We start from the raw sequence: 27,225 nt of genomic DNA, 5'->3' as shown, positions 1-27,225 counted from the left end.
CAGAATATCTCTGAACCCCATAAATACATACACCTGCTACATATCCATAAAAAATAAATATATACACCTACTAAAATGTGTCATGGATATCAACTGTTCATAGACACAAAACTTGGATTTAAAGAGGGACAGCTGAGAATATCGCTCAGCCTCTGTCTACCCTGATAAACCTGCCATGCTTGTCCCAGAAGTTCTCATCTGCCTGCTGCTCACCACATACCCACCTCTGATTTCTGTTCTATCTAGAAAGCTTTCCGTATGTGCACCCCTCTGCCTGAGAACTCTTCACCCCTCTCTAACTCGTGACTCCTTTCCTTGCTTTAAGGCGACACCTGAATGTCACTGCCTTAGCGATGCATTTTCTGACTCTTCCAATTGGAGCTGTTGGTGCCTGGTCCATGCCGACACACCCTTCCCTGAGAGCCCCTACCCTGCCAGTTACCACATCGTCTTGCAGTTCTTGCTTGTCTCTCCAGTAGACTGTGTGCTGCTTGAGGGCAATTGATATGTTTTATTTATTTTTGTATTTATCATCAATGTCTAGCCTGATGGTAGGGATTCTGTAGGGCTCAACAGATTACTATTAAATAAATTTGTGAGAGAGCAAAAGAAAAAAGGAAAAAAGAGAAAGAACCTTAATATTTCCAGGGCTCCCCAAGTATCTACACCCATGGGTCATGCATGTGGAAAATCACTTCTGCCCTCCTTGAAATGGAACAATTAGGTGAAACCCCAGATTAACAGCTCCGTGAAGGAAAGGAAAAGAAATGTATGTCTAGTTTAAGCTGACAGGCCTGTTAAGACATAATGAATCCCATTCTTTATTTCTTTTTGCTTGTGTGGGTGGAGAGCAGGCAGTTGTAACATCCAAAGGAAAATCGAGCCAGGAAGAGGAAGTCAGGCACATTGTCATTCCCCACATTCAAATTCTAAAAATCACTGGGAGTTGACAATAATTCAGAGCTTATTGTTGCTAATTCACTGTCTTAGAGAGGCTGGCTGGGTCTGTTCCAAGACAAAGTGAACACATGGAGGTACTCATTCATTTATTCATGCACCCAGCCAATATTACTAACGAAACTCTGTGTGCCAGGCACTATCCTAGGTGCTGGAGGTATAGCAGAGGGCAAATCATAAAATTCCTGCCCTCGAGGGGCTTGCATCCTAGTTGAAGGATATACAAATTAAATGAGTGGTTTGCATAGTTCAGGTCTGCTTCTCTGTGACATTCAGGTGACTTTCCTGGAAGCAGTGGGCTTCCGCATAGTGCCAGCTGTGTTTGTGGTGCTTGCTGGAACTCAGCAGCTTGGTCACGTATAGATATTTGTGGAGCTAAATGATACCCACCGTTATAGTAATAGCAAGTGTTGATGCTCTTCTCAGTAGCGTTCTGAGGTTTCCACACCATCATGTGTTATAGGACACAAATGCCAGCAGATCTACTTGAGACTGGGAAACTTAGAGGCCCAAGTGCCAAGTTTTTATCCTCTGCCTCAAAAGGACTTCATTTTAAAAAGACATGATCATGGGGGTGTTCTGCATCCTATGGGCAGCCCCAGCTTGTATTAAGTCATTCTGCACTTAATAGCATTCTGGAACTGGTAACCTTGACACATCTCCAACCTCAAAATCATTAAAATCTTTTTTTTTTTTTTGTCTGAAACAAGGTGTCACTCCTTTGCTCAAGCTGGAGTGCAGTGCTGCAATCTTGGCTCACTGCAACCTCTGCCTCTCCAGCACAAGCCATTCTCCCACCTCAGCCCTCTACCTAGCTAGGACTACAGGTGTGTGCCATCAGGCCCGGTTAATTTTTGTATTTTTTATCAAGATGGGGTGTTGCCCAGGCCAGTCTTGAACTCCTGAGATCAAGGGATTCACCCGCCTTGGCCTCTCAAAAGGCTGAGATTACAGATGTGAGCCACTACGTCCAGCCTAAATTTTTTTTATTGATACATAATGTTTGTAATCTTTATGGGCTGTATATGATATTTTGTTACATGCATAGAATGTGTAATCATCAGGTCAGGGTAGTTAGGATATCCATCAACAGGTGAATTGATCATTTCTATATATTGTGACTATTTCAAGTCCTCTCTTCTAACTATTTTGAAATGTACAATACATTGTTGTTAACTGTAGTCAACCCACTCTGATATCAAATATTAGAACTTACACCTTGTATCTAACTGTATGTTTGTACCCATTATCCCACCTCTCTTCATCCTGCCAATTTTTTTTTTTTTTTTCTGGGCGGGGGTTTTGCTCTTGTTGCCCAGGCTGGAGTGCAATGGCTTGATCTTGGCTCACTGCAACCTCCACCTCCCGGGTTCAAGCAATTCTCCTGCCTCAGCCTCCCGAGTAGCTGGGATTACAGGCATGCACCACCACGCCCAGCTAATTTTGTATTTTTAGAAGAGACTGGGATTCTCCATGTTAGTCAGGCTTGTCCCCAACTCCTGACCCCAGGTAATCCACCTGCCTCAGCCACCCAAAGTGCTGGGATTACAGGCGTGAGCCGCCATGCCCAGCCCATATCATTTTTACTGAACTTCACTCCAACCAACAGCTTGCTTCTAATTAAGATAAAGATGCTAACCTCCATTCGCTGAACCTTTCTGGGAGACTGTTTAGTGACAGAAATTTACCTGCTAAATTACTCCCTTTTTAGATTAGATCCACCAGAATAATCATTTTTAATGTATAAAGTCATACTAGGGAGAGGACTGAGATACATCTGCAGGTCATGCCATCCTTGGCCTCAAGAGATATGTCGGTAGGTATGGAAGGACAGACATATTTCTTTTGCTTTCTTTTTTTTAGAGACAGTGTCTCAGTCTGTCACTGAGGCTGGAGTAGAGTGGTACAATATCAGTTCAAGCCTTGTTCTTTTGGGCTGACGCAATCCTCCTGCTTCAGTCTCCCCAGTAGCTGGGACTACAGGTGTATGCGACCATACCTGGCTAATTTTTGTATTTTTTGTAGACACAGGGTTTCACTGTATTGCCCAGGCTGGTCTCGAACCCTTGGGCTCAAGCAATCCACCTGCCTTGGCTTCCCAAATTGTTGGGATTACAGATGTGAGCCACCACACCTGGCCAGACAGACACATTTCTAACAAAAGAAAAATCATTCCAGGAGTCAGGCGGGGGAAGGTGTTGGTGCTGAGTCGGCTCTAGGCTGCACACAAGCCCAGTATGGGCCTGCTGGAAGTGCGTCTTGATGGGGATTTGAAGGGACCGAGGGAAGGGGTTGGAGTTTTGTGAAAACACACCTGGCATGTCTCACAGGACAATGAGAAAGCAAGAAAACACACACAGTAGGGGAGAGAAGGGAACCAAGGTCAGAAAGATCTGCCAGAGGGGAATGGATAAAGGAAGAGAGGCCCCATTGGGATTGACTGGCGTCCACAGGGTGATTGGATCATGTGAGAGGCCTCATGCCTGTCGCTGCAACATGCTGGATGCGACAAGTGCAGAAGAACGATGGGGAAATGAATGGCTCTGACGAAGACACCTCGTCCACACAGTTGGGCACGAGCCATTAGTCGGGTTTACTAAACGACGCGAGAGCAAAGGGCACGGCTACTCATGTCTTGGAGCAGAGCCAAGCTCCATCCACCAACCCCTTATGATTTTTAAACCCCTAGCTCTTATAAAACTTTTTAATGGCACCACCATCTATTTTCCTTAAATAAAAAATGTTGAATATTTCTCTCACACCCGTTGAAGAGGGAAACGAGAGTTTAAATTAACTCCAAATGGTAAAAATTTAATACAGCTCCAGCTGCCTGCAGGTTTCTTCAGTTCACATCTTTCAGTGTGAGAGCCGCTCCAGCTGCTCTGTGATTCATCTACCATTTGAAATTTGCAGTGCTACTGAGCAGCAGTTTTAAGGCACATAATGGAAATCACTTGACTTACGGCCTCTCTGATCAGCAGGTGAGTCCATTATCTGATGATAAAACAAACCAGATAGTCCGAGTTAAGAAATCATAATTATCTATTTGGAGTAAGGAAAAAAAAAAAAAAACCTTAGAGGGGCAGAGAATCTTTCTCTCAGTCCAATGCTATAAACCTGGGGAGGGCTTTCTGGAATGACTTCAAGCTTTTCTCTGATGTTAGAAACTTTGGCTGCCTCCATCCCTGAATGTTGCTCTCTTGAATGGGGACAGGAATCAGGGTGACAGAAATCTTGATCAACTCACCCAGGAAATGAGTTTTTTTTTTTTTTGAGACAGAGTTTCGCTCTTGTCACCCAGGCTGGAGTGCAATGGCACGATCTCGGCTCACCGCAACCTCCGCCTCCCGGGTTCAGGCAATTCTCCTGCCTCAGCCTCCTGAGTAGCTGGGATTACAGGCACGCGCCACCATGCCCAGCTAATTTTTTGTAGTTTTAGTAGAGACGGGGTTTCACCATGTTGACCAGGATGGTCTCGATCTCTTGACCTCGTGATCCACCCGCCTCGGCCTCCCACAGTGCTGGGATTACAGGCTTGAGCCACCGCGCCCGGCCAGGAAATGAGTTTTGAGTTCTTTGTAAAAGAACAAGGTGAGAAATGAAAACCAGTAGTTTCCTGGGGAACTTTTGGGAGAGGATATGTCAGACTTTGGTTAGCTGGAAACACAGTCTCAATGCTTTTTTTTTTTTTTTTTTGAGATGGAGTCTCACTCTTTTGCCAGGCTGGAGTGCAGTAGCATGTTCTGAGCTCACGGCAATCTCTGCTTCCTGGGTTCAAGTGATTCTCCTACCTCAGCCTCCTGAGTAGCTGGGACTGCAGGTGCCCGCCACCACACCCAGCTATCTTTTGTATTTTTAGTAGAAACGGGTTTTCACCATGTTGGCAAGGATGGTCTAGATCTCCTGACCTTGTGATCCACCCTCCTCGGCCTCCCAAAGTGCTGGGATTACAGGCATGAGCCACTGTGCCTGGCCAATGCTCAAATATTTTAAGGGACTCTAATTTGGACACAAACCTGTCCTGAACCCGTTCCAGGGCTAATGCAGAACTTCCTGGAAAGCAAAGTGTTCTTAGTCCTGCAATAAGAGTGCATGGTTCCTCAGCTGCTTCCAGGGCCTGTGTGCTCCTGATTTTTGATAGGCCACAGGTGATTCATGTTGTCCCTGGGGCTAGAGCTTTGTAGAACAGAATGGCTGAGCTGAATAAAGAACTGCATCAAATATGTTATGGCTCCCTTGTGGCTTTCAAAACTTTAGCTAGTAAAATATTGCCCTTGACCATAACCATCCCACTTGGCACAAATTTTAGATGAGAAAAGTAATGGGTTCAATGGAATAAAATAAGGTAGGGTGGGAGTAGCAATTAAGATGAAGGGACATTTAGTATTGCAAAGCAGATGAGCAATCTTCACACTCCTCAATGACATGAAAAGCCAATTAAAAAAAAATTGCCACTGGATTTCTCCACATTTTTCAACCAGGTTTTAAAAAGTAAGCTCTATAAGATGTTTGCTCTAAAGCCAAATTGGCCAAAATACACCAGCGGAGAGCTCCTGGGCATACCACTTCCTTTATGCCAATTAGAATTTTTTTTTTTTAAACCAGAATAATCATCTCAGTAACCTCAAGTGGTGTAACTCATTTTACCCCAGTTCTTCAAGCTCTGTTCTTAAATCTTGCTTTCTTGATGAAAATGGCTGTGATTGCCTTCAGTTCACGCTGATTCTTCCCACTGTTTGGCCCCTAGAGAACACAGTGGCCACGAAGTTCAATCTTCAATGACAGATTAACATGCAGTAATATTTTCTGATTATGTCTAGTGTTTGCTATGCTTTGTCCACTGCAGGACAGACTCCTTCAGGCTGTGACAATGTTTTCTATAAGCTTCCGTGGCATGTATCAGAGTCCCTAGGGGTCTCAGTAAATACCCAGTGATTGACAGAAACACAGTACTGTCTGGTTCCTTAAGAAAATATCTTCTCTAGTTAAAATGAAAAAAATAAAATCGACCTATCATTCAACCCAGCAATCCCATTACTGGGTATATACTCAAAGGAAAGGAAATTGCCCTACCCAAAAGACACACACATTTGTATGTTCATTGCTGCATTATTCGCAATGACAGACATAGAATCAACCTAGATGCTCATCAGGGGTGGATAAGATAAAGAAAATGTGATGCATAGACACCATGGAGTACTATACAGCCACAAAAAAGAATGAAATCATGTCCTTTGCAGCAATGTGGACACAGCTGGAGACCATGATCCTAAACAAATTAATGCTGGAATAGAAAACCAAACACTGCATGTTCTCACTTGTAAGTGGAAACTAAGCGTTGGGTACCCATGGATGTAAAGATGGGGGTAATAGACACTAGGGGTTACTAGCAGGGAGAGAAAGAGAAGAAGAGGGCTGAAAAACTACCTATTAGGGACTGTCCTCACACCTGGATGACAGGATCATTTGTATCTCAGACCTCAGTGTCACACAACATACCGTGTAATAAACCTACACATGTACTCCCTGAATTTAAAATAAAAGTTGAAACTATACAAGAAAAAAAAAGCAAAAAGTAAAATAGTTAAAAGAAATTATTTTTTGAAATTGAGTTAATTGACCAGTGTTTGTGTGGTTTATATTCTTTTGTCATCAAGTATATCAGTTTATACTTGACAGAATTAAAAATATGTATTTTTTTTTTAAAAGAAAAGAACACATCTTCTCAGGAGTAATGCCATTAATGCCCAGTCCTCTCTCTGCTGGAGCAATCCAGAACTTCCCACATCTGTCTCTATGGCAGTCAACTCTCTGTTCTCCTGCCTGGGACTTGTTCCTTCACTGAACAGAAAACAGAGCCCTTGGGAATATAAAACAACAGCCATTGCTGAGAATTCTGGGAATTCCTTTTAAAGAAAATGACAAAATCCATGCTTGTGGGGTAGGTGTTTAAAGGTAATTTTGGAGACTCTGGAGTCCAGTAACAAATAAGAATCTGGGCTTTAAATCTGGCTTGAAAATGTGATGTGTGCCAAGAATAAAGTGGCGGGGGGGACAAACTGCAGTACCCATTTGCTTGTTATTAGCCTGGGTTGAATTAATCGAAGTTTGGACAAAACTCTGTCATTCGATTCACCTTGTCCATGGTGAGAATTCGGCACCGTGTAAAAACCCAGTATATATTTCTCCTTGCAATGTGGACTCGCGGCTTGGTGGCCTGCCATAGCCAGAAGTCTGTCTTGATTTTCTCTGTCCCTTTAATGGTTTCTGTGTCCCTTTCCTCCCTCCACAGGTGGAAAATAAAATCCCATGTAACAGTTATGCTTTGGGAAAGCTGAAATAACATATATGGCAACCGAACAGTTATAAGGGAAAAGCACATCACAAATTTAATTCCATTTCCAGATGTAAAATGTCATAAAGAATTTTTTTTTCCATTCTTGGCAAAATAACAGGAATTTTCGAGATCATTTTATTTAGCTGAGTGTATGCACGTTCATAAGTCTGGTATCAGAGTCTTCAGCGTGGAGTGTGCTATAAACGCTATACGTTATAGCTTTTCTGAGATTAAACTACCAAAGGCCCCACATTCAGCTAGTAGGTGCATGACCCTCATTGGAAGGGTGGGGAACTGTGTCTGACTAATGGTAGAATTTGGTGTGTTTTCAAAGCAAGGTCTCTGGCCCATATGGGTAGGTTTCTAAGCAGTGTAATTATTCTCTAGTGACTGCAGACATTGGAATCGTCGTCTGTTTCAAAGAGCAGATCATTTGGTCATTCCACACATTTTTCATTTTGACTTTTCTTTTTCTTTTAGCCTCTTTGTATGAGACTTAGGGTCTTTGCAGGAACACCTGGGTAGGAGCTGAAAAAGTCTAGCTGGGAGTAGGGCCCAACTGGTCATTCCTTTGACTTCCGTAATTCATCTAAATCATACAGTTAGAGCTTTGAGAGGGATAAGTACTTAAAACACACACAGACACGTGATGTTCCAAAAAGCCAGGGATATTTCAGAGTGAGGCATAAAAATAACCCAAGGGTGGGAATAAGTCAGTTTGGTAAAAGTCTCCATGGCACATGCTATCATTCTGATAACTAAAGACATAACTCCTCTATTGGAAAATTAGCTGTTCAGGCAGATTAACGGATGTGTCCACCCGAAGGGTGACTCCCACAGTGGCCTTTTATGAGCAGGAAAGGGCTCCTTTACAACTTAGCTCCTGGTTTGTATAAGTTATTGGAGTGAGGGACATGGGAGAACTTGTGGATAATGAGAAGAAAAAAAGAATTTGAGAAAGCCAATCAGTTTTTTTGAGCACTGGTAGACTGCTAACATATTTGTAGATTCTGTTTTTAAAACTTTCTTGTGTTTTTCAGGGTAAGATACAGACTTTTTATTCATGTTTCTATTTCTGTATAACCAACTAACACTGTCATATAATTAAATGATTTTAAATGGAACCTACCACTGTCACTGTTCAATTGGTCTGTTTATTGAGTTGGTCTTACTGTAAAGGAGAGATCACATCAAGGCAAAATAAGGACTGACAGAAGGTAAAAATCACTTTTATTTAGAAAAACATGCAAGCCATTTTCATTGATCCTGATTTCTCTCTCTTGGAACCTTGGCCTTGAGGTACTTTGTCCTAAATAAATTGGTTGTTGCTTTTGTGTGGAAATGTATCAGTTGAGGAGAGCATCATCTACCATGACTTAGTTTTCAAGTCTGCAGACTTTCCTACCAGAGCTTTGAGCTATAATACAGATATATCAACTCTACGAAATAAATGAAAACTGTCACCAGTGTCAGCAGAAACTGGGGGTCCATCCCACGCAAATTATGGACATCTGTATTTCTAATTGGCATTCCTTAGGGCCATGCCAGCAGAATGGCAGTGCCAAGAGAGTCTGACAGCCTTAGAAAAGACGCGTTATCAGGTCTAGGTGACAGGAGACGATGAGGCATAGAGGTTCCTTTGTATGGATTACTCTCCATATGTTTGCTAATATAATGCTGGCGATTTTCAGTTTCAGGCACCTCCGAATGGCACCTTTTATCCATACTACACTTGCTTCTTTGAAAGCCGATCAGTGTATGATCTTAGATGAATAAGTGGTATTGATGGTTATATGATCAGAAGACCCTTGGCAGAGATGCATACAAATAGTTAACAAGGTAATGGTAAGAAATGTTGACCTTGATTTGTTTAGCTAAGATGTAAAGATTTTTGAAGGTCAAAGGTGTCCTTGTGTAGTGTTTTGGAGTCTAACTGTGCCTGACCCTCTAACATTAAGCTGCTGTGGCCTGCAGTTTTGAAGAGTGAAGCAAACCAGGGGGAAAACGAGAAGGGGGAGAGAACAGGAAATGGAGTGAGGTGTTTCAGGAAGTTGTCAGGGGTTGACTGATTGATTCCAGATGGGAAGGGTCAGCCTTCGTGACCCAGGAAATACTCACTAGGGGAAAGAAGTTGGCTTGTGGAAGGGGAAGGCCTGGGAGTGAGATGATGTTGGAATGTGCATTCCACTTCCTTTCGTCCTAAAACATTCAGAACTCTTAACTTCTGCAAATAGACGAATATCAGCATTGTCATTGTTCATCAGTAAACAGTGAAAGAACTTAAATTTGAAGTTTTGACTATATCACATATATCTTCACTTGTGTAATGTAGTTCATTCTTCCAGAAGTAAAGCAAATGTGTGTAAAAGTCAGTGTTTAAGTGTGTGTCTCTATGTATAGAAACAACCACCAAACAGATCTGGTTTCTTGTTGTGGAGTGTATGAATTAAGTCCATCGCATTTTGCAAATTCAGTTGAATTGGCAGGCTATTCCGGCTACCTCACCTTCTAAGATATTTGGAATATTAAACCTGGAACTTGCCTCATACCTATACGTACACATGCACACGCACATACATTTGGACATAATTTAAAATCTTGTAATAAATTTTGCAGACACTGACATAATTCAGGTTAATTCCCTAGCTGTCATGAGAGGCCAGCATGAGCCAGCAAGAGATTAAAATTTATTTCTATTGTTAATAGAAAATAATGAAGTGCATCTGAACCATCAGGGTATGTCATTCGGGAAATGTTCACTTTGGAACTAAGTCTCACTCCACCCAAATGGACAATGATGAAATCAGCTGGCTCATGAAATCCCCATATTTTGTGGCAGGAATGCGTGGGGAGTATTAATGGACAGTATGACAAGGAGCTTGTGGAGTGAATTAAAGCAGCCTCAGAGAGAAGGCTCTTTACCTCCACGTAATCCTCAGACAGGGCCCATGTCCCCCTTAGCGTGTGTAGGACCACTCATTAAGAATTAATGCCCATGGCTGGGCACAGTGGCTCATGCCTGTAATCCCAGCATTTTGGGAGGCTGAGACAGGCAGATCACCTGAGGTCAGGAGTTCTAGACCAGCCTGGTTTAACATAGTGAAACCCCCAAAAATATAAAAATTAGCCAGGTGTGGTGGTGGGTACCTGTAATCTCAGCTACTTGGGAGGCTGAGGCAGGAGAATTGCTTGAACCTGGGAGGCGAAGGTTGTGGTGAGCTGAGACCAGGCCACTGCACTGAACTTCAGCCTGGGTTATAGAGCAAGACTCTGTCTCCAAAAAAAAAAANTTTTTCCAGGGATGACAGTCATGTCTTTGCAAATGCGTTCACACACACAATTTGTAAGAATAGTTTGATTCTTCTTTCTTCTCTCTCTTCTCCTGTTTATTTCGGAGGGTAGGCAATACAACCTTCATGTTCCTCTTAACCCTGTGACCATGAGGCTCTGCCTCTCTCTTCGGCTGTGATGTGTCTTTGTATTTTGCTGAGATCACTTTGATAAGGATATGAGCACCTGTGGGGAGTGATGGATGCTGCCATCTTACGTTTGCCGCTGTGTGATGAGAACTTTCTGGAAGGACCTTTCCCAGATTCTAACATGGTTAACATGGACACAATTGAAAATAGACCTGGAGCTAGACAGGCTGCACCCCTGAATTGTGAGCAATTATATTGACAGTTGAGGTTCCTTTAAGTTCATTCTTTGAATCTCTGGGTCCTGTCACATGTTAGAAGCTCAGTGAATTATCTGTTGGGTTGGATGACTGAAACTCACTTATTCATGTAAAATTTTATATATATTACCACCATGTTCAAAGTATGAGACTATGTGAGATGATTTGTGGACTCATGAGTTTTAGGGATTTTCCCAAAGCTATTATCCTAAAAATATATAATAACTTAAAAGATGTCATAAAAAAAAAACTCTTTAGGGCAAAGAAAAAAATCAGAAGACTATTGCTTTGCTGGTAGTGGGGGTAGGATGGACTGGGAAGGAACGCAAGATAACTTTCTGCAGAGATGGAAATAGTCTACATCCTGATCATAGTGTGAGTTGGACAGCTAAGATCTGTGCATTTCAATGCATGTAAATTTCACCTACAAGAAAACCCAACCTGTGATTATTATCATTGTTGAGTAGTTGGCAGCGGGTGGTGGGATACAGTACCCCCCACCCCTGCACTTTCGAGGTTTCACTTTCTATGGTTTCAGCTACCCGAGGTACACTACAATAAGATATGTTTAGATTAAAAGAGAGAAACCACATGTATATACTTTTATTTCAATATCTTTTTATAACTTTAATTATTATTGTCATTAATGTCTTACTGTGTCTAATTTATAAATTATACTTTATCATAGATATGCATAGGAAAAATCGGGTTTGGTATCACCCATGGTCTCAGGTGTCTATGGGGAGTCCTGGAATGTTTTTCCTGGGAATAAGGGGAAATATATGCATAGGAAAAAGCATAGTATATTATAAGATTTGGTATTCTCTGAGGCTTCAGGCATCCACTGGGGTTTTAGAGCACAGACATCTTAGATAAGGGTCTACTGTAGCTGAGATGAGAATGGCAGTATTTTGACAATTCTTGAAGCTGGATGATAAGTTTGGGGGATTCATTATGCTATCCTGTTTCTTTTGTTTGCTTGAAATTATTCATAATAGAAAGTTTTTAAAATGCTGCCTCATTCCTTCATATTAAGAGGTAAGGTAGGGCTGGGTGCAATGGCTCACTTCTGTAATCCCAGCATTTTGGGCGGCCAAGGCGGGTGGATCACTTGAGGTCAGGAGTTCGAGACTAGCCTGGCCAATATGGTGAACACCTGTCTCTACTAAAAATACAAAAATTAGCTGGGTATGGTGGTGAGCCTCTATAATCTCAGCTACTCAGGAGGCTGAAGCAGGAGAATTGTTTGAACCTGGGAGGTGGAGGTTGCAGTGAGATAATATGCTGCCACTGTGCTCCAGCCTGGGCAATAGAGTCTCAAAAAAAAAAAAAAAAAAAAGTAAGGCAGGGTCAAGCCTTCTGCCCTCTATTTAATAAATAAGGAAGGACAATTACAAGTAGACTATCAACCATTTTCATTTGGGAGTGGATGGAGAGAAAGAGTCAGTTTTAAGCATGACTCCTTATTTTGTACCTATTTAGTGTCCTTCCTCAAAAGGCCTATACATGTGTGTGAGTATGTATATAACAAGTTCTTTTTTTTCTCAAAAAGTAATAATAATGGCCATGCATAACTTATGTGAACTGACAAGTTAGACCCACGTCTAGGGTGGCTTGTCTTCTGGGTCAAGTGAGTCGGTGGGAGGTCCACCGAGGTCCGCTGTCTTCTGCTGTGCTTGGCCATCCTTTGCTGATATCCGCCTCTTTGAGCTTCTCCCTGACCCCTGATCTGCAGTACACATGCTGAAACTTAGTTCAATACCAGTCTTTGTGCTACTTATTTCCTGTGTTATTTATGATTCTCCAGCCAGAAAATAAACTCTTTGAGATTAGGGACCATACCTTGTAACTGTCTGTACCTATCTTCTATCTGCTTCTTCCTAGGACCTTCCCCAGAGCTTAGACTATGGGAGAACCTCTGTGTGTGAGAAATGTCATCTGTCTTATGGGATGGTCATGCCCAGCATGGGCAAGGCAATTAGGACATGAACTCATCCCAGTTTGGCACACACCAAGCACTATGCTGGATGCTTTCCATGTATTACAGGTTGAGTATTCCTTATCCAAAATGCTTGGAGCTAGAATCGCTTCTGATTTTGGTTTTTGGAATATTTGCATTCTTCACTTACTGGTTGAGCATCCCTAATCTGAAAATCCAAAATCCAAAATGCTCCAATGAACATTTCCTTTGAGCATCATATCAGTGCTCAAAAAGGTTTGGATTTTGTAGAATTTTTGGATTTCAGATTCTTGGACTAGGGATGTGTGCCTGTTTCTCATTATATCTCATTTCAGCACTGTGAGATACACATTGTTATTTATGTCTTACAGATAAGAAAAACTGAGATTATGAAAGGTTAAGTAATTTGTCTTTGGTTGCAAGTTAGAGGACAGCAGGCCTGGGATTTGAATTCAGTTCTCTCTGACTCCAAACCCATGTTCTCCCATCACTCCACACTACCTCCCCACTCCCCCTGATTAGATACTACACATGCTATGTTTTCATCGCTGAATTATGACAACCTTATCTTCTCAGCAAAAGTCTAGGTCTAGGCATCCCTGCCACCACTCTCTACTGGGCAGCAACACCACAGACAATTCACCAGCCAGGATCTCAAAGCTGGGCATGATGTCAGGACCCATCTGAAGTGCAGGAAGCCATTCCCCAGCTTGGAAAGAAGTGACCTTCCAGCTGGTGTGACGATCTCAGCTTCCACATGGCACCCAACCAGCTTCCTGTGGTGGAGGTTCCACTGGCAATGGTGGTCCAGGTCTTTTGATAGAGAACCAGGTTTCTGGAACCAGCAGGCAGATGTGGGTGTGCCTTGAGCAAAAATACTTGACAATGCATGGGTCAAGGACAGCCACTTTTTCTATAAAGTTCTGAAGTAATTACAGAAGGAGGAAACTCTGTTGAGTCCCATTTCCCATTTGCCATATGGAAATATGGCAAAACAGAATTTTGGTGCATTTGCTATGTTATGTGAAACTAATTCCACTGCACCCCCTTGCTCCTTTTTACTTTAAATATGCAGGTTGTGTTGTCAACAACAGTGAACGTGGATGGACACGTCCTGGCTGTTTCTGACAATATGTTTGTTCATAACAACTCCAAGCACGGACGGAGAGCAAGAAGACTCGACCCATCAGAAGGTAGGGCTGTCTCCACTCAGCATGGTAGACACATGATGTTCTCCAAGAATTTCCTTGTTCAAACTTCAAATTTATGTCTTGGAGTCAGAGTAGAGAAAGTACACAGAACCATGTGGGTTTTTTTAACGAAGTTGTAAACACGGACTCCAGCCTGCTCCATTGTAAGCCCCACATGTCTACCAGCCCATGCCAAGTTCTCTTGCCTCCCAGCCTCTTCCATTCTGTTCTGTGTTTTCCTTTTTGTGAGACGGGCATTTCAGGCAAATGTAGGCCTATGACATCTTAGTTAAACAGGAACATTGCAGTGCCAGACATGTAAGAGTAAGTGTCAGATGTGTCCTTAAACAGACTGTAGGCAAAACAAAACAATGTGCGGAATGAAACTGACACTAATTGATTTTTGTTTGCTTGGACAAGAAGAAATCATGGTCTGTTCTGGGTAGTTTTCCAAATGCATTAAAGTAATTAGAAATACCGGTAACTGTTAAACTTCAAGTTGTCCAAAAAATTAAAGTATATTGATGAAGATAACTGACAAACCTAAGTAAATTCCATTTTAGTTATTCCCCTTCCCAACTCACTGGTATACAACGACCTTATAATACAGAATGTATGCTCAAATTAGGCTACTATTCTAGTGTGATGTTTTGCTATACGCTTCCCCCCGACCCCTACCTCCCACCCTAACTCAGCCCTGAAAATGTATCTTGTATCATTGTAAACAGGAATTAATGAACTGAAAGAAAATGATTGAATCAGTAAAGAATTTGGAGTGGTGTTAATTCTCCCACAGTGGGAACTGAAAGGGGAGAAGAAAATCCCAGAGTTCAGGACTAGGAACCCATCCAGTTTCTTTTGACTGATTGGATGTGATTGACTGGCTGTTCAAAGGGGGCTCATGTTTTTGGAGTCCTGCCAAAGTTCTCCTCTACCTTTGACCCTGTCAACTTTGGAAATGGAGTGATGGATTGACTTTAGTTATGGCCTGAAAACCATATTGGGTTCCTGTTGGGATGTAAAGTCCAGAGGCCTGGAGCATATGGAAGAAGTGGGGAAAATCCTTCCTACAAAGTTAGGACGGTGATTAGAAATTGTCTCTTGATAGAGCTGAAGAAAACCTTCAACTATAATAGATTTTGCTTTCTCCTTCTCTCTCTCTCTAGCCCATTAATAGGCCTTGTAAATCTTAACATCTTAGGGCAGAGGAGGTGGGGAGAGAAAGGGGATTTACACATTTCCAGTGTGATCAACTTATAAAAATATGGACAAAAACAACAGAGGTTTTCAAACACCCTTTGCACAATTAGCTAAGTGTTTTACTTTTTCATATGTAATGGTCAGCTCATTAGGTTTTAATGACTTGGTGAAAACCAACAACCAATTAGGGAATGATGTCAAGTCAACAAATCTCAGCTTGAACTTCTCGGAATGACCAACAGCTTTCAAAGGCAGCCCATCCCCAAAACTCTAAACTTCAACCATATACAGGTGTCCAGCCTTTGAATGCAAGGACTTTTTGGCTTATTTGTGGTGTGTCCAATCCTTTGAATGCAAGGATTCTTTTTCTTATCCGTGGTGGGGGATAGTGTGAAAATTATGCATGGACCTTTTTTTTTTTTCTGCTCATCAGCTATCATTAGCATTAATGTATTTTATATGTGGCCCAAGACATTCTTCTTCCAACGTGGGGTGGGAAGGCAAAAAGTTGGACATCCATGAAAGAAAAAACCTGACTTTTTCTTTCGTATCCTCTTAGCTACCCCCTGCATCAAAGCCATTAGCCCGAGTGAAGGCTGGACCACAGGAGGAGCCATGGTCATCATCATTGGGGACAACTTCTTTGATGGTCTCCAGGTGGTGTTTGGGACCATGCTTGTATGGAGCGAGGTAGGCAAAGGCATCTTGCTTACTCTGATTTCCTTTGACCCAAAGATTGTTTTGATCTGGGAAACTGGTGATTCCTAGAGCATCAGCAGCACAAACACCAAAGGTTAAAAAGCATAGAAGTCATAATAATTCAGTCATGGGTTCCTTACGAAGATAAGTATCCATTGCAGTATTATTTAAAATGGTGAAAAATTAGAAATCTAGAATTGTAAAGTGATGGGATATCACACCACCATTAAAAAAGGTTTTGAAGGCCAGGTGCAGTGTTTCACACCTGTAATCCCAGCACTTTGGGAGGCTAAGGCTGGCAAATTACGAGGTCAGGAGTTAGAGACCAGCCTGACCAACATGGTCAAACCCCATCTCTACTGAAAATTAAAAAAATTGGCCAGGCATGGTGGTGCACACCTGTAATCCCAGCTACTCGGGAGGCTGAGGCAGGAGAGATGCTTGAACCCAGGAGGCAGAGTTTGCAGTGAGCTGAGATCGCACCACTGCACTCCAGCCTGGGCAACAGAGGGACAACAGTGCCTATGGATGTAATGTAGTTATATAACACACATCTATAGAAAAGTACTGGAAACATACCAAAGGTTAATATTGATTGTCTCTATGATGTTAATATTTTTCTTTGTATTTTTCTGTAATTTCCAAATGTTCTGAATTCGATGTGTTTTACTTTCATCGTCATATAAAACATTACAAAAAGATAAGTGACAGTGTTAAGTTGGGGTTGGAACTTGCCAAATCAATATTTGAAATTGCAAGCAGGATGGCAGTTCCGCAGAGAAAAGGATTCCAGGGATGAAGGTGTGGTTGGCAGCAAGCGGTGGGAGGGACTTGGGCTGGGCTTGTAGGAAATAAAGGACCTAGGTTGGTTGGGTTGAGAGAAAATTCCAAGGAGGTGAGGGAGAGGGAGAGACAGCAACAGTGAGGGAGTCAGATATACAGAGAGAGAGAGAGAGAGAGAGAGAGACAGACAGACAGACAGACAGACAGACAGAGACAGGACAGTGATGTTCAGAGTGCATTTGGAGCTAGGAGCACTTCAGTTAGACCACAGCAGAGAGAAGCCCCCGGGGAGCAATAGTGGGACATGCTGTGTACCTTATGTCCTTGGCGATAGCTTGTCTAATGGGTATTTTATTTCCCTGCCTGTTCACTCCTCAGCTAATAACCCCTCATGCCATCAGAGTACAGACTCCTCCCCGGCACATCCCTGGCGTGGTGGAGGTGACATTATCTTATAAATCCAAACAGTTCTGCAAGGGAGCCCCAGGAAGGTTCATTTACACAGGTAGGTGGAAAAAAAAATGATTCCAAGAGAGGCTGGCTTCTGGTTTGCCTTTGAGCTAGTTCCCAGTATCTGCACTTTATAAAGGTCCTGATTTTTCTAGGTCTTTCTACTAGTGTAGAAAGAGTGAGCTGGTTGATAGGTGTTGAATGGTGATGTGAAGGTTCACTTCTCAATTAGTGTTTTACTTAACTTCTGCAAGATCTGGGAGATGCTCACAGCAGCTCATTTCAGGAATATGGTTTTACAAATATGACTCTGTTGAAACCATGCTAGAACTACCTTTTATCCACATGATTAGGTTAAAAAATAGACAGGTATTGGCTGTAACTACATTTCCTTGAAAAGATTCAAGAGAGCTGCCCATTGATGTTGGAGAGTGAAGTACTTTAAAACTACCTTAAGGTAAAAATCATATATTAATCAATATTTGTTGAATTTCTCCTTTGAATCAACTGCTTTTCCTAAGTGAAAGGTATAGATCACATATAAGACATGATCCCTTCCCCATCTGAAAGTTTAGAAACTTTTGAAGAAGACAAAGGTATATTGCAAAGAACAGCTGGTGGATTCATAAATCTGAAATGTTTGGTATTTCCAATGAATGGAATATGAGTTTCAGGAAGAAAGAGTTTAGTGTGGACTAGAGTAGTGGGATGGGGTGTCAAGGAAGAGATGGAGATTTTAGACCATATTTAAGGACAGGGAGAATTTGGATGGGCAAACAGAAATCGGGAGAATGTTCTCACAGTGGGACTCCCATGTGCAAAGGCCACAGGGTGAGGGGAGCACATTCCTACAGGACCAAAGCTTCATCTGACAACTGTGGCAATGCATTTTGTACTTAGACTAGAACTTACCCTACATGTGCTAGGCGTGTGTATTAGTCTGTTTTCATGATGCTGATAAAGACATACCTGAGACTGGGTAATTTGTAAAGAAAAAGAGGTTCAATGGACTCATAGTTCCATGTGGGTGGGGAGGCCTCACAATCATGGCAGAAGGTGCAAAGCACATCTTATGGCAACAGACAAGAGAGAAAATGAGAGCCAAGCCAAAGAGGAAACCCCCTATAAAATCATCAGATCTCATGAGACTTACTCACTACCGTGAGAACAGTATGGGGGAAAGTGCCCCCATGATTCAATTCTCTCCCACCAGGTCCCTCCCACAACACATGGGAATTACGGGAGGTACAATTCAAGATGAGACTTGGGTGGGGACATGGCCAAACCATATCAGCATGGGAGGGAAAGAAAGCATAAAACAGCTTAAAAGACTTAAGTAGAACCTAGAATAGTCAAATTCATACAGACAGAAAGTCAAACGGTGGGTACCAAGGGTTAAGGGAGGGGAAATTGAGGATTTGTTTAATGGGTCCAGAGATTCAGTTTTGCAAGACAAAAGGAGTTCTGGAATGGATGGTGATGATGGTTGTACAACAGTGTTAACTACTTAGCTTGACTGAACTGTACACTTAACAGTGATTAAGATGGTAAATTGTATGTTATGTGTGTTTTACCACAGTTTTTTAAAGTTAAAAAAAAAAAGAAGCTTTGTAAGGGAGTTTGGACTTGACTTGGCAGGAAATAAGAAGGCATTGAGGGTTTCTTTGCAGGGAAGAGTAACTCAGAGATACTGTCTTCCAAAAAAGAAATGCTGTTGATAAAAAGACTGAGTTAATTGGGGGAACAACCAGAGGCAGGAAGATTAATGAGGTATTATACTTTGACAGAGAAAATAAAGAGTATAGAGAAAGAAATATGTAAACCAAGAAAATATAGCAGGTATATTATACATTTTTAATAATATTATGTTACAGATACTATAGTGTCTCATTTGCACTCAGATTCCTACTCTTGGTAAAGTGTCAGTGTCTGGCTAGCTATCAATTATGAGTAGATAGAGGTAATTTTTAGGTCTATTTATTTAAAATTTAGCCTTCGAATTTTCTGTCCTGAGATAAGCAGGACAGAAATAACATCTCAGGTATTATTTTATGTAGATCTGTGGGAGATTCTATTGCAGTCACAATTAAAAAAAAGTACTGTTCCAGTTCCCAAATGGATATAGTTCATCTATTCATTCAAACTAGTATTTATGGCCTGCCTGCCATGGGCTGGCACAGCTCTAAGCTCTGAGGTATAGAAGGGAGGAAGGTAAAGTCCCCCATCATAAAGCTTGTATTATAGAGGGGAAGACAGGCAAGAAAGGAAATAGGTGATATAATTTCAGATAGTGTGAAGTAAGGGAAGGAGAGTGAGGGAGGGTTGGGCAGTCTGGTCAGGGAGGCCTCTAGGAGCAGGGGACATGGAGTTGAGACCTGAATCCCAGGATGGGGCCAGCTGTGGAAATCCATGCCCGCTTCTTTCTTTCTTCCTCCGTCCACCTCTCCTCTCCATCCAAGTTGCCTTCCTCCATCCCAGAAGCTTCCTGGGGCTGGGTTTTCTGTTTGGTACACTGGTGTTCACTGGAACAGTGCCTAGCACTCCATGAATCTGGGTGTGGGGTTGTCCCAGGTAGAGGGTACAGCAAGATTACAGGTTGTGAAGTGAGAGAGAGCCTGGTGCTGTTGGGGAAGAGCAAGAATGCTGGTGTGGCTGGAGAGGAGTCAGTGGGGAAGAGAGTGATGGGAGACGAGGCGGGAAAGTCAGGCAGCACAAGGACTTCGGATGGGAAGACGTGGAAGATGTTGAGCAGAGGAGCGACCAGCATCTAGACAGGATTTAAAGCCACAGGACCGGATGAAATCACCACGCAAGGGTGGAGAAATCCAAATATGGTGCCTTGGAACACCAGCATGCAGGGTTAAAGATGACAGGAGGAACCTGGGAAGGAGCCTGAGAAGGAGTGGTCAGGGGAGGAGGAAACCAGGAGCGTGGACTGCCCCTGAAGTCAGGTGGAGAGTGAGTCTGGTAGTGTAGACACTTTCTGAATGCAGAGCTTCTGGTATCTCTGGGGTTTCAAAAGACACCCCTGGACTGTGGGTGATGGAGCTGGTCTATAATGAGATGGATAGGTATCAGAACAAGCGCATATTTACATATTTGTAGCCTATCCTCAACTCTGTATTGAAGTAAAGAACAATCTCAATAGGGCCATAGATGTAGACATTCAGAGCCAGGTGTTGTGTGTGTGTGTGTGTGTGTACATGTGTGTACGTGTGTGTACGTATGTGTATGTGTGTGTACATGTGTGTGTACGTGTGTGTTTGTGTTTGTGTATGTGTGTACGTGTGTGTGTACGTGTGTGGGCGTGTGTGTATGTGTGTGTGTGTGCATCTGTGTACGTGTGTGTGTATACATGTGTGTACGTGTGTGTACGTATGTGTATGTGTGTGTATGTGTGTGTGTACATGTGTGTGCGTGTGTGTTTGTATATGTGTGTGTACGTGTGTGTGGGCGTGTGTGTGTACATGTGTGTGTGTGTGTGTGTGTGCATGTGTAAACTTCCTCTGAATCCAGAGGTCCTCACCTTTGGCCACACTTCCAGTTACCAGTGCCTAGGTCAAACCCCAGACCAATTAGATATGAATTTCTGAAGGCAGGACCCAGGTAGCAGTGTTACCCATTTATTTACTCAACAAGCATGTGCTCGAAACACACAAAACCAATAATATCCGTACACCTCTATCAGCCTACAGTTCTAAAATGGGAGATGGCAAAAGTAAAGAAAGAATGCGAGATGGCTGCTGTTACATGGCAACAATTAGATTCGGCACCTAAAATAAAAAAGGGTGATAGGGACACTATTCAGGGAGTGACTAGCTTTGGGGAATCAGGGAAGGCTTCCCAGAGGAGGTAGCAATAGGTGACATTTTTGAAGCAAAGTCGGAATTTGCCAGACAGAATGAGGAGACTGTGGTCTATAGATCTTGGAAACACAGTACCTAGCAAAATGGGAGCCCACACACCTGTGAAAATAACTGATGTTAAGCTACATGTAAATTCAAGTAATTTTAGAGATGAAGGGACTATGAAGATCATCTGGTCAAAGGCCCTCCTTTGCAGAAGGGAAAACTGAAGCCTAAGCACAAGTGATTTGCGATTAATTGCCCGTTGAATTAAAGATGGCATTAGAACAAAGATTCAGGCCTCTGGCCAGCCTGCCTGGTGTCTTTCTGATACCACTTTAGCAAGTTGTATTAGAAAATAGCCCTGTTTCCTTCATGTGCTGAGACATTAGCGATTTTTGCATGGAGCGTGTATTTATTAAGCAATGCACGCTGTGCTCAACACTGAGCTCTGTCCTGCGGCTATTGGAGAGAAGTCAAACCAGTGTCTCCTACCTTCCTGACATCACAATACACTGACGTAAAGGTGAACTGCCCATGCTCTGGAATTAGAGACCTGGACTCATAGCGTGGCTTCCCTCCTGAATTGTTCTTGAATCTTGGGCAAGTGACTTAACCTCTTTTCCCCCCATTTATAAAATGGGTTACTACAGAGCCAAGGACTAAACGATACAGTGCATGGCAACTGTGGTGGGCGGGCAAAGGTTTAACAAGGGGCTCTCCAGGGAGGAGGAGACTTTCTTTTTTAAAGCATGGGTTTATACTATTTACCAATTTCCATGGTCAGATATTCTCACCATGGCAGATCTCAAGCTACCACTCAAGTAGCTCACAACCTTCCTGAAAACTTCACCACCTGCCTTCCCAAACTGGGAGTCAGGTCTCTTCACGGAAAGTACCTAGGATAGAGAGTGGATAGGATGGCCCATATCTTATTGGTCAAAAAGTGGCTTATTGTTTTTATTCTTACTATTACTGAAATGGGAAAAGTTCCCTCCTCCCTCTCACAGGGCGGACGATGGGGGTATGGCTCACCTCTTCAGTGTCCCACTGCTCACATCTCTAGGGGAGCATACAGACGGCAGTGTCTAGGGGTGAATCTTTACAGCTGAAGCCCCAGTTGGTGTGTGCTACAGGGTGCTCTTTGAGTTTAGCCATCCATAGGCAGCTTGTATTAGTCAGCTCAATTAGACCCCTGCCTTGTCACAAGGACAGAGGGCTTTCCTATCCCAGGGTTCTTGCCTGGGTGTACCAGAAGAATCAGATCACACCTGGACTTGAAGAATGAGTGCAAGGTTTTATCGAGGGGAGGTAGCTCTCAGCGAATGGGGAAGCCAGAAGGGAGATGGTTTTCCTCTGGCCTCTCAGCAGTCCAGGCTCTCCTCCTACTGCCCCAGCGAAATTCTGCATTGTTCTGCCTGTCGGTGGCCTGCAAGTGTGCCGGTGCCTATCGGTGAGTTCCTCTGGATGTCCAGCCGCCCAGGTGTTCCTCCGCTGATGTCTGTCTGCCTTCTAGGGTCTCAGGGTTTTTATAGGCACAGGATGGGAGCATGGAAGGCCAGAATGGTCTTGGAAAATGCAACACTTCGGCAGGTAAACAAAAATGCCTGTTCTCACCTAGGTCCATGGGCACAGTCCCGTGGTGGAGCCCTAGCCAGGGACTACGCCCTCCTCTACACAGCACTTCCCTTCCAGCTTCCACATCATTTAAAGGTTCATGCCTTTCCCTTCCTAGCACTTCCATATCATTACCATTAGCTTTATCAGCATGGAGACTGACTTGAACAAGAAATTGCAAACCTGATGAGGACTAAAAGGAGTTGTATAGGATGTTGGGAATATATGCCCAGGGAACTGAGCCTCCTTAAACTGAGGTGATGTGGAGGATTTAGAATAGACCAGAGGAAACAGTATGTGCAAAGGCCCTGGGGCGGGCAAGAACATGGGATATATTTTATGAACAGAGCAGAAAGAATGAGTTCAAGAGAGGCTGCATTCAAGCTGCAAGGGAGGGCAGGGGCCAGATCACAACAAGGCTTGTTTTTTTCAGCTCTTCCCCAAGTGCCATGAGAAGCTTTGGGAATATTGCCACCACCAGATTTGCCTTTTAAAAGGTCATTCTGGCTATAGTACAGAGGATGGCTTGAGAGCCAGGGTGGATGCAGGGAGGTCACTTGGAGGCCAGTGGGGTGGTCCAGGCCAGAGATGATGGTAGTTTGGAGCAGACTGCTGGCAGTGGGGATAAGCAGAAGTGGATAAAATTTAGGAGGTAGCATTGACACAACTTGATGATTGATTGGATGGGGCGAAGGTTGGGGAGGGCAGGGAGGGGTTCGACGCTCAGGTTTCAGAGTTGAAAAATTGGGTGGGTATAGTTTAGAAAGCGGTTACATGCTAAGGGAGTTCAGAGGAAGGACAAAATACTTCCAGCTGGTGGAGAGGTAGGAAGATTTAATATTGTAAAGATGCCGATTAATGAATACATTTAACACAGTGCCAATCAAAATACCAACAAAATGTTTGGGGAAATGTTACAAAAGCTCACCTGGGAAGGAAAGGTGCTAAAAGAGGATTTTGAAAAATGAGAGGGCCCTGCCCTGCCAGACATTAAAACCTATTTTAAGTTTCAGTAATTAAAAGAATATGGGGCTTTGTAGGAGCATATAGAAATGTCATGCAACAGAGGAGAACATCTAAAAAATAAACACTTTGCACACATTAAGGGTATAAATACTTGGGTATTAGTAGGTGAGGGAAGCCAGGTCAGGTCAACGTGGAAAAGATGGAAGGCTTAACAAATGTGTTGAGCCAACTCGTCAAGCATTAAACGTTAGATTTTACATGTCATAGCATATAAACTAAAATGTATTCAAATTAAATATTTTTTATTAAAAATGCAGACATTTCAAATGATGATAGATTTAAAAAATAATTATTGTTTGAAGCCTTGTGAGCATTAAGGCTGAAGACAGGCACTATCCAGCAAAAGATGTGACTACGTAAAAGGAAAATGTTTGTCAATGTGCTAGGAACTAAAGGGAAAAGAACAAGCTGAGAACATATTTGCTCTGCATGACCTATTATCTTAAGTAAAAAAGATTTGTTCCTTTATTCAGCAAAAACTTACTTTGTGCCTACTAGTTGTTAACCACTATGTTGTACAATGTGGAAAAATAGGAGAACGTGCAGTTTAATTTCTAGGTAGCTTAGAAATTAAAAAGGAAAAGACGAATACCCAAATAGAAAGCTAGCAATGAACATTAAGAGTTAAATTCAGGAAGGAAGACGAATAAACAATAAACATATTGTAATAAAAAATCCCAGCCACATTAATAATCACATAAATGCAAATTGAGGCAACAAGAGATCATCTTTTATTCCCCCTATCAAGTTAGCAAGGATTTTCTTTTAAACAAATGAAAATACTCAGGTTGGCAAAATTCAAAGACAATGGGGACTTTCCAAGATACTGCTGAAGGAATGTAAATTTGATAAGGGAAAACCTGAAAAGTACTAAACTCGAAGATGGATGTACCCTTTGACTCTGCAATTCCACTTCTAGGAAGGTCCAGCTAGGAAATAATTGAGTTTGCTGGAAGACTGTTCATGGGAGTTTATTATAGTGAGAAATTGAAAATATCCTCACTGTACTTAGGGGATTCATTAAACAAATAATGAAACATCTTCCATACTTTTTTAAAGACACTGAAAATAATGCCGTGGATGGACATTTATTTACATGAAAGGCATCTGTGACGTGGGTTTTAAAACTTTAAAATCGTCTGCATAATGTGACCCAATTTTTAGGTATAAGAAAAATCAGTAGTTTTACAAACAACCCGAGTAGGGTACAGAATCCTGCCTGCCGAGGTGTTAACAATGTTGGTTTCTCAGGGTTGTTATTTAATCTTTTTTAAGGTTGCTTACTTGTTTCTATTAGTTACTAATATAATTTAAATTTAAAATTAAAAGAATAAAGTATGACACAGTATAGTGTCTCACGTTTAACTACTGAAACAGTGCACATTAGTAAACTTGATATTTTAGGTACAAAGTATTTCCAGCCTGATAGTTGATGGTGCTGCTTCCAGAAACTGCCTTTGAGAAGGAGGGGCCTTCTCTGACGGTCAGGGTGAGGAGGGGAGAGACTCAGGAGTTTCTTTGTTCACAAAGAAAGAAGAAACCAGAAATACCAGTGCTGTGAAGGATAGCTCAGGAGTCTGGCCAGTCTCTAGAAAAGCTTCCACCCTGATGTTCCTGAGCGAAGTACCATTTGGGTTGGTAGAGACAGGAAGTTGATGTCACCCATGGAGGGCTCTAGACCCCACAGGAAATGGGTTGGTGGCCTCCTGTCTTTCGCACTGAATAGGCAGCTACTGACATGAAAGGCCAATTTCGTCTTAATCCAGAATCAGTGGCTTCTGTGGGACCTGCAGATAGGCTGTTCTACCTCAGAGCTGCATCCTCACCCCAGTCATCTGGCGAGCCACGGCCTCTTCCCCAGGAGAAGGACATAGCCCTCCTGTCTTTCCAGCCATCCTGATGCACTGACCCATACACTCTGGACGCCTGGGGTGCTTCACTGCAGGACAGTGCTCTGAGGCTGCTGACGGCCTAGACAGAGCACTCAGCTTCAATGGCAAGGTGGACAAAAAGTCAGTCCGATTCTGGAGGAAAAGGCAAAACTTGAAACCCAGAGGGTTTTAAAAGGTGCAGAGTGAGTGCTGTGAGCAGGATGGGGTCTGAGAGGAGAGCATTGGACCAGCCGGAACCGCTGCCTTCAGGGGCTGGCCGTGTGGTCCACGGCTTGTGTCTACTTTCATCAGGCCACTGACCTCTCTGAGCCTCATTTCCATCCTCTGTAAAGCTCTTGTGTCAATTATGCTGTTACCCAAGGGTGCCTCCCTAATTTGGCTAATCACAAGAATCATGCTTGGTGCCATTCCAGACAGTACCAAATCATACTCTTCTGACAAGGTCTAGGAATTCGTATTTTAAACAAAGAAATGAGTTTGGGAAACCTGAGGTCTGTTCCTAAGGCTGTTGGAGAGGCTTTCTGGCTTATAAAGCACTCTACCTATGGGAGGGTTCTTATGAGACTGGGTCCTTTGTCCAGGAACACAATAGTAGTGGTAGTAAAGGTTCTCTGGAGCCTCCCGCAGGAGTCTGCCTCTAGAAAGTTCTACCTAAGAGAACCTTTCCTCCTTCCACCCCTGCCCCACTACACACACTCTGTGGTCCATAGTCCGGCTGTTGACATTTTCTGTATCCAAGGATGCACCACGACAGAGCCAAGCCTATTAGATGTAACTGGTTAATTAGCCAAACCCCCACGGTTGCTGCTGCCAACCACAGCATGAACAACATCAGGACTCTGAAAAACAACACATTTTCTTTGCACATGTGACTTTGCAAGTCTATTTTCCGTCAACCGTGATTTGCTATCGTGAAACTTGGTGCTGCACAACTGAGAGAGCCACGTGAGAACAGGGGTCATGAGGGAAAGTCCAGTTGCCCCTTTCTGGCTTGAGACCTGAAGGCGGTATGCCAGCCTAGGTGGAGAGGAGAGGAGATCCTTTATTTTCCTCGCAGACTTTTCCGTCGAGAACTGGCAATGCAGAAAAATAATCCTAGTAGGGGTGCCCAATAGAACCACAGTGACTGGTTGTGCTGGGACTTCTTGGCTGTCTTAACTTTAGGTGGCAGTGAGTATGCAGGAGAGGATATCAGAGCATGGTATTTGGGGGTGGAATTGCCATTGTCTCTAATTGTGAAATCTGCACCAACCACAGAATCCAGGGCAAAACGGTGCATGAGGACATGGGGGCAAATGAGCACAGCTTTTCAGAACCTGGGCTACACATTGGACAGGCGGTTAAGAAGTCTTCTATAAGTTCTATCATAAGACAGAGTAATAAGCAAAAATGATGACAGTATTGTTTGTTATTTTCTTCCCTCATTTTTTTTTTCATGTCTCTATTATTAAGCACAATTATAGGCATATCCATTTTTAGACTGCATTCTAGCCTGGGCAACAAAGCAACACCCCCATTCTCTCTCCCTTTTCCTCTTTCTCTTTCTTCCTCTTCTTCATTCTTTTTTTTTTTATTCCTTTTTTTTCTTTTTTT

The 27,225-nt window shown here is 42.8% G+C and overlaps 1 protein-coding gene across 1 annotated transcript in view; it reads left to right on the top strand.

Annotated features, from left to right (window-relative positions):
• LOC108318597 (transcription factor COE2) overlaps positions 1-27,225 on the top strand; it is a 66,683-nt gene that overhangs the window by 5,067 nt on the left and 34,391 nt on the right. Inside the window, exons 2-4 of the mRNA XM_017549782.2 lie at positions 14,006-14,123; positions 15,880-16,010; positions 17,181-17,307. Of these exons, the coding sequence (XP_017405271.2) occupies positions 14,006-14,123; positions 15,880-16,010; positions 17,181-17,307 (376 nt within the window). The remainder of the gene's footprint in view (positions 1-14,005; positions 14,124-15,879; positions 16,011-17,180; positions 17,308-27,225) is intronic.

This window comes from Cebus imitator, unplaced genomic scaffold (assembly GCF_001604975.1).
Source record: "Cebus imitator isolate Cc_AM_T3 unplaced genomic scaffold, Cebus_imitator-1.0 Scaffold221, whole genome shotgun sequence".
Taxonomy (NCBI): domain Eukaryota; kingdom Metazoa; phylum Chordata; class Mammalia; order Primates; family Cebidae; genus Cebus; species Cebus imitator.
This window is presented reverse-complemented; position numbering and strand designations above follow the sequence as displayed.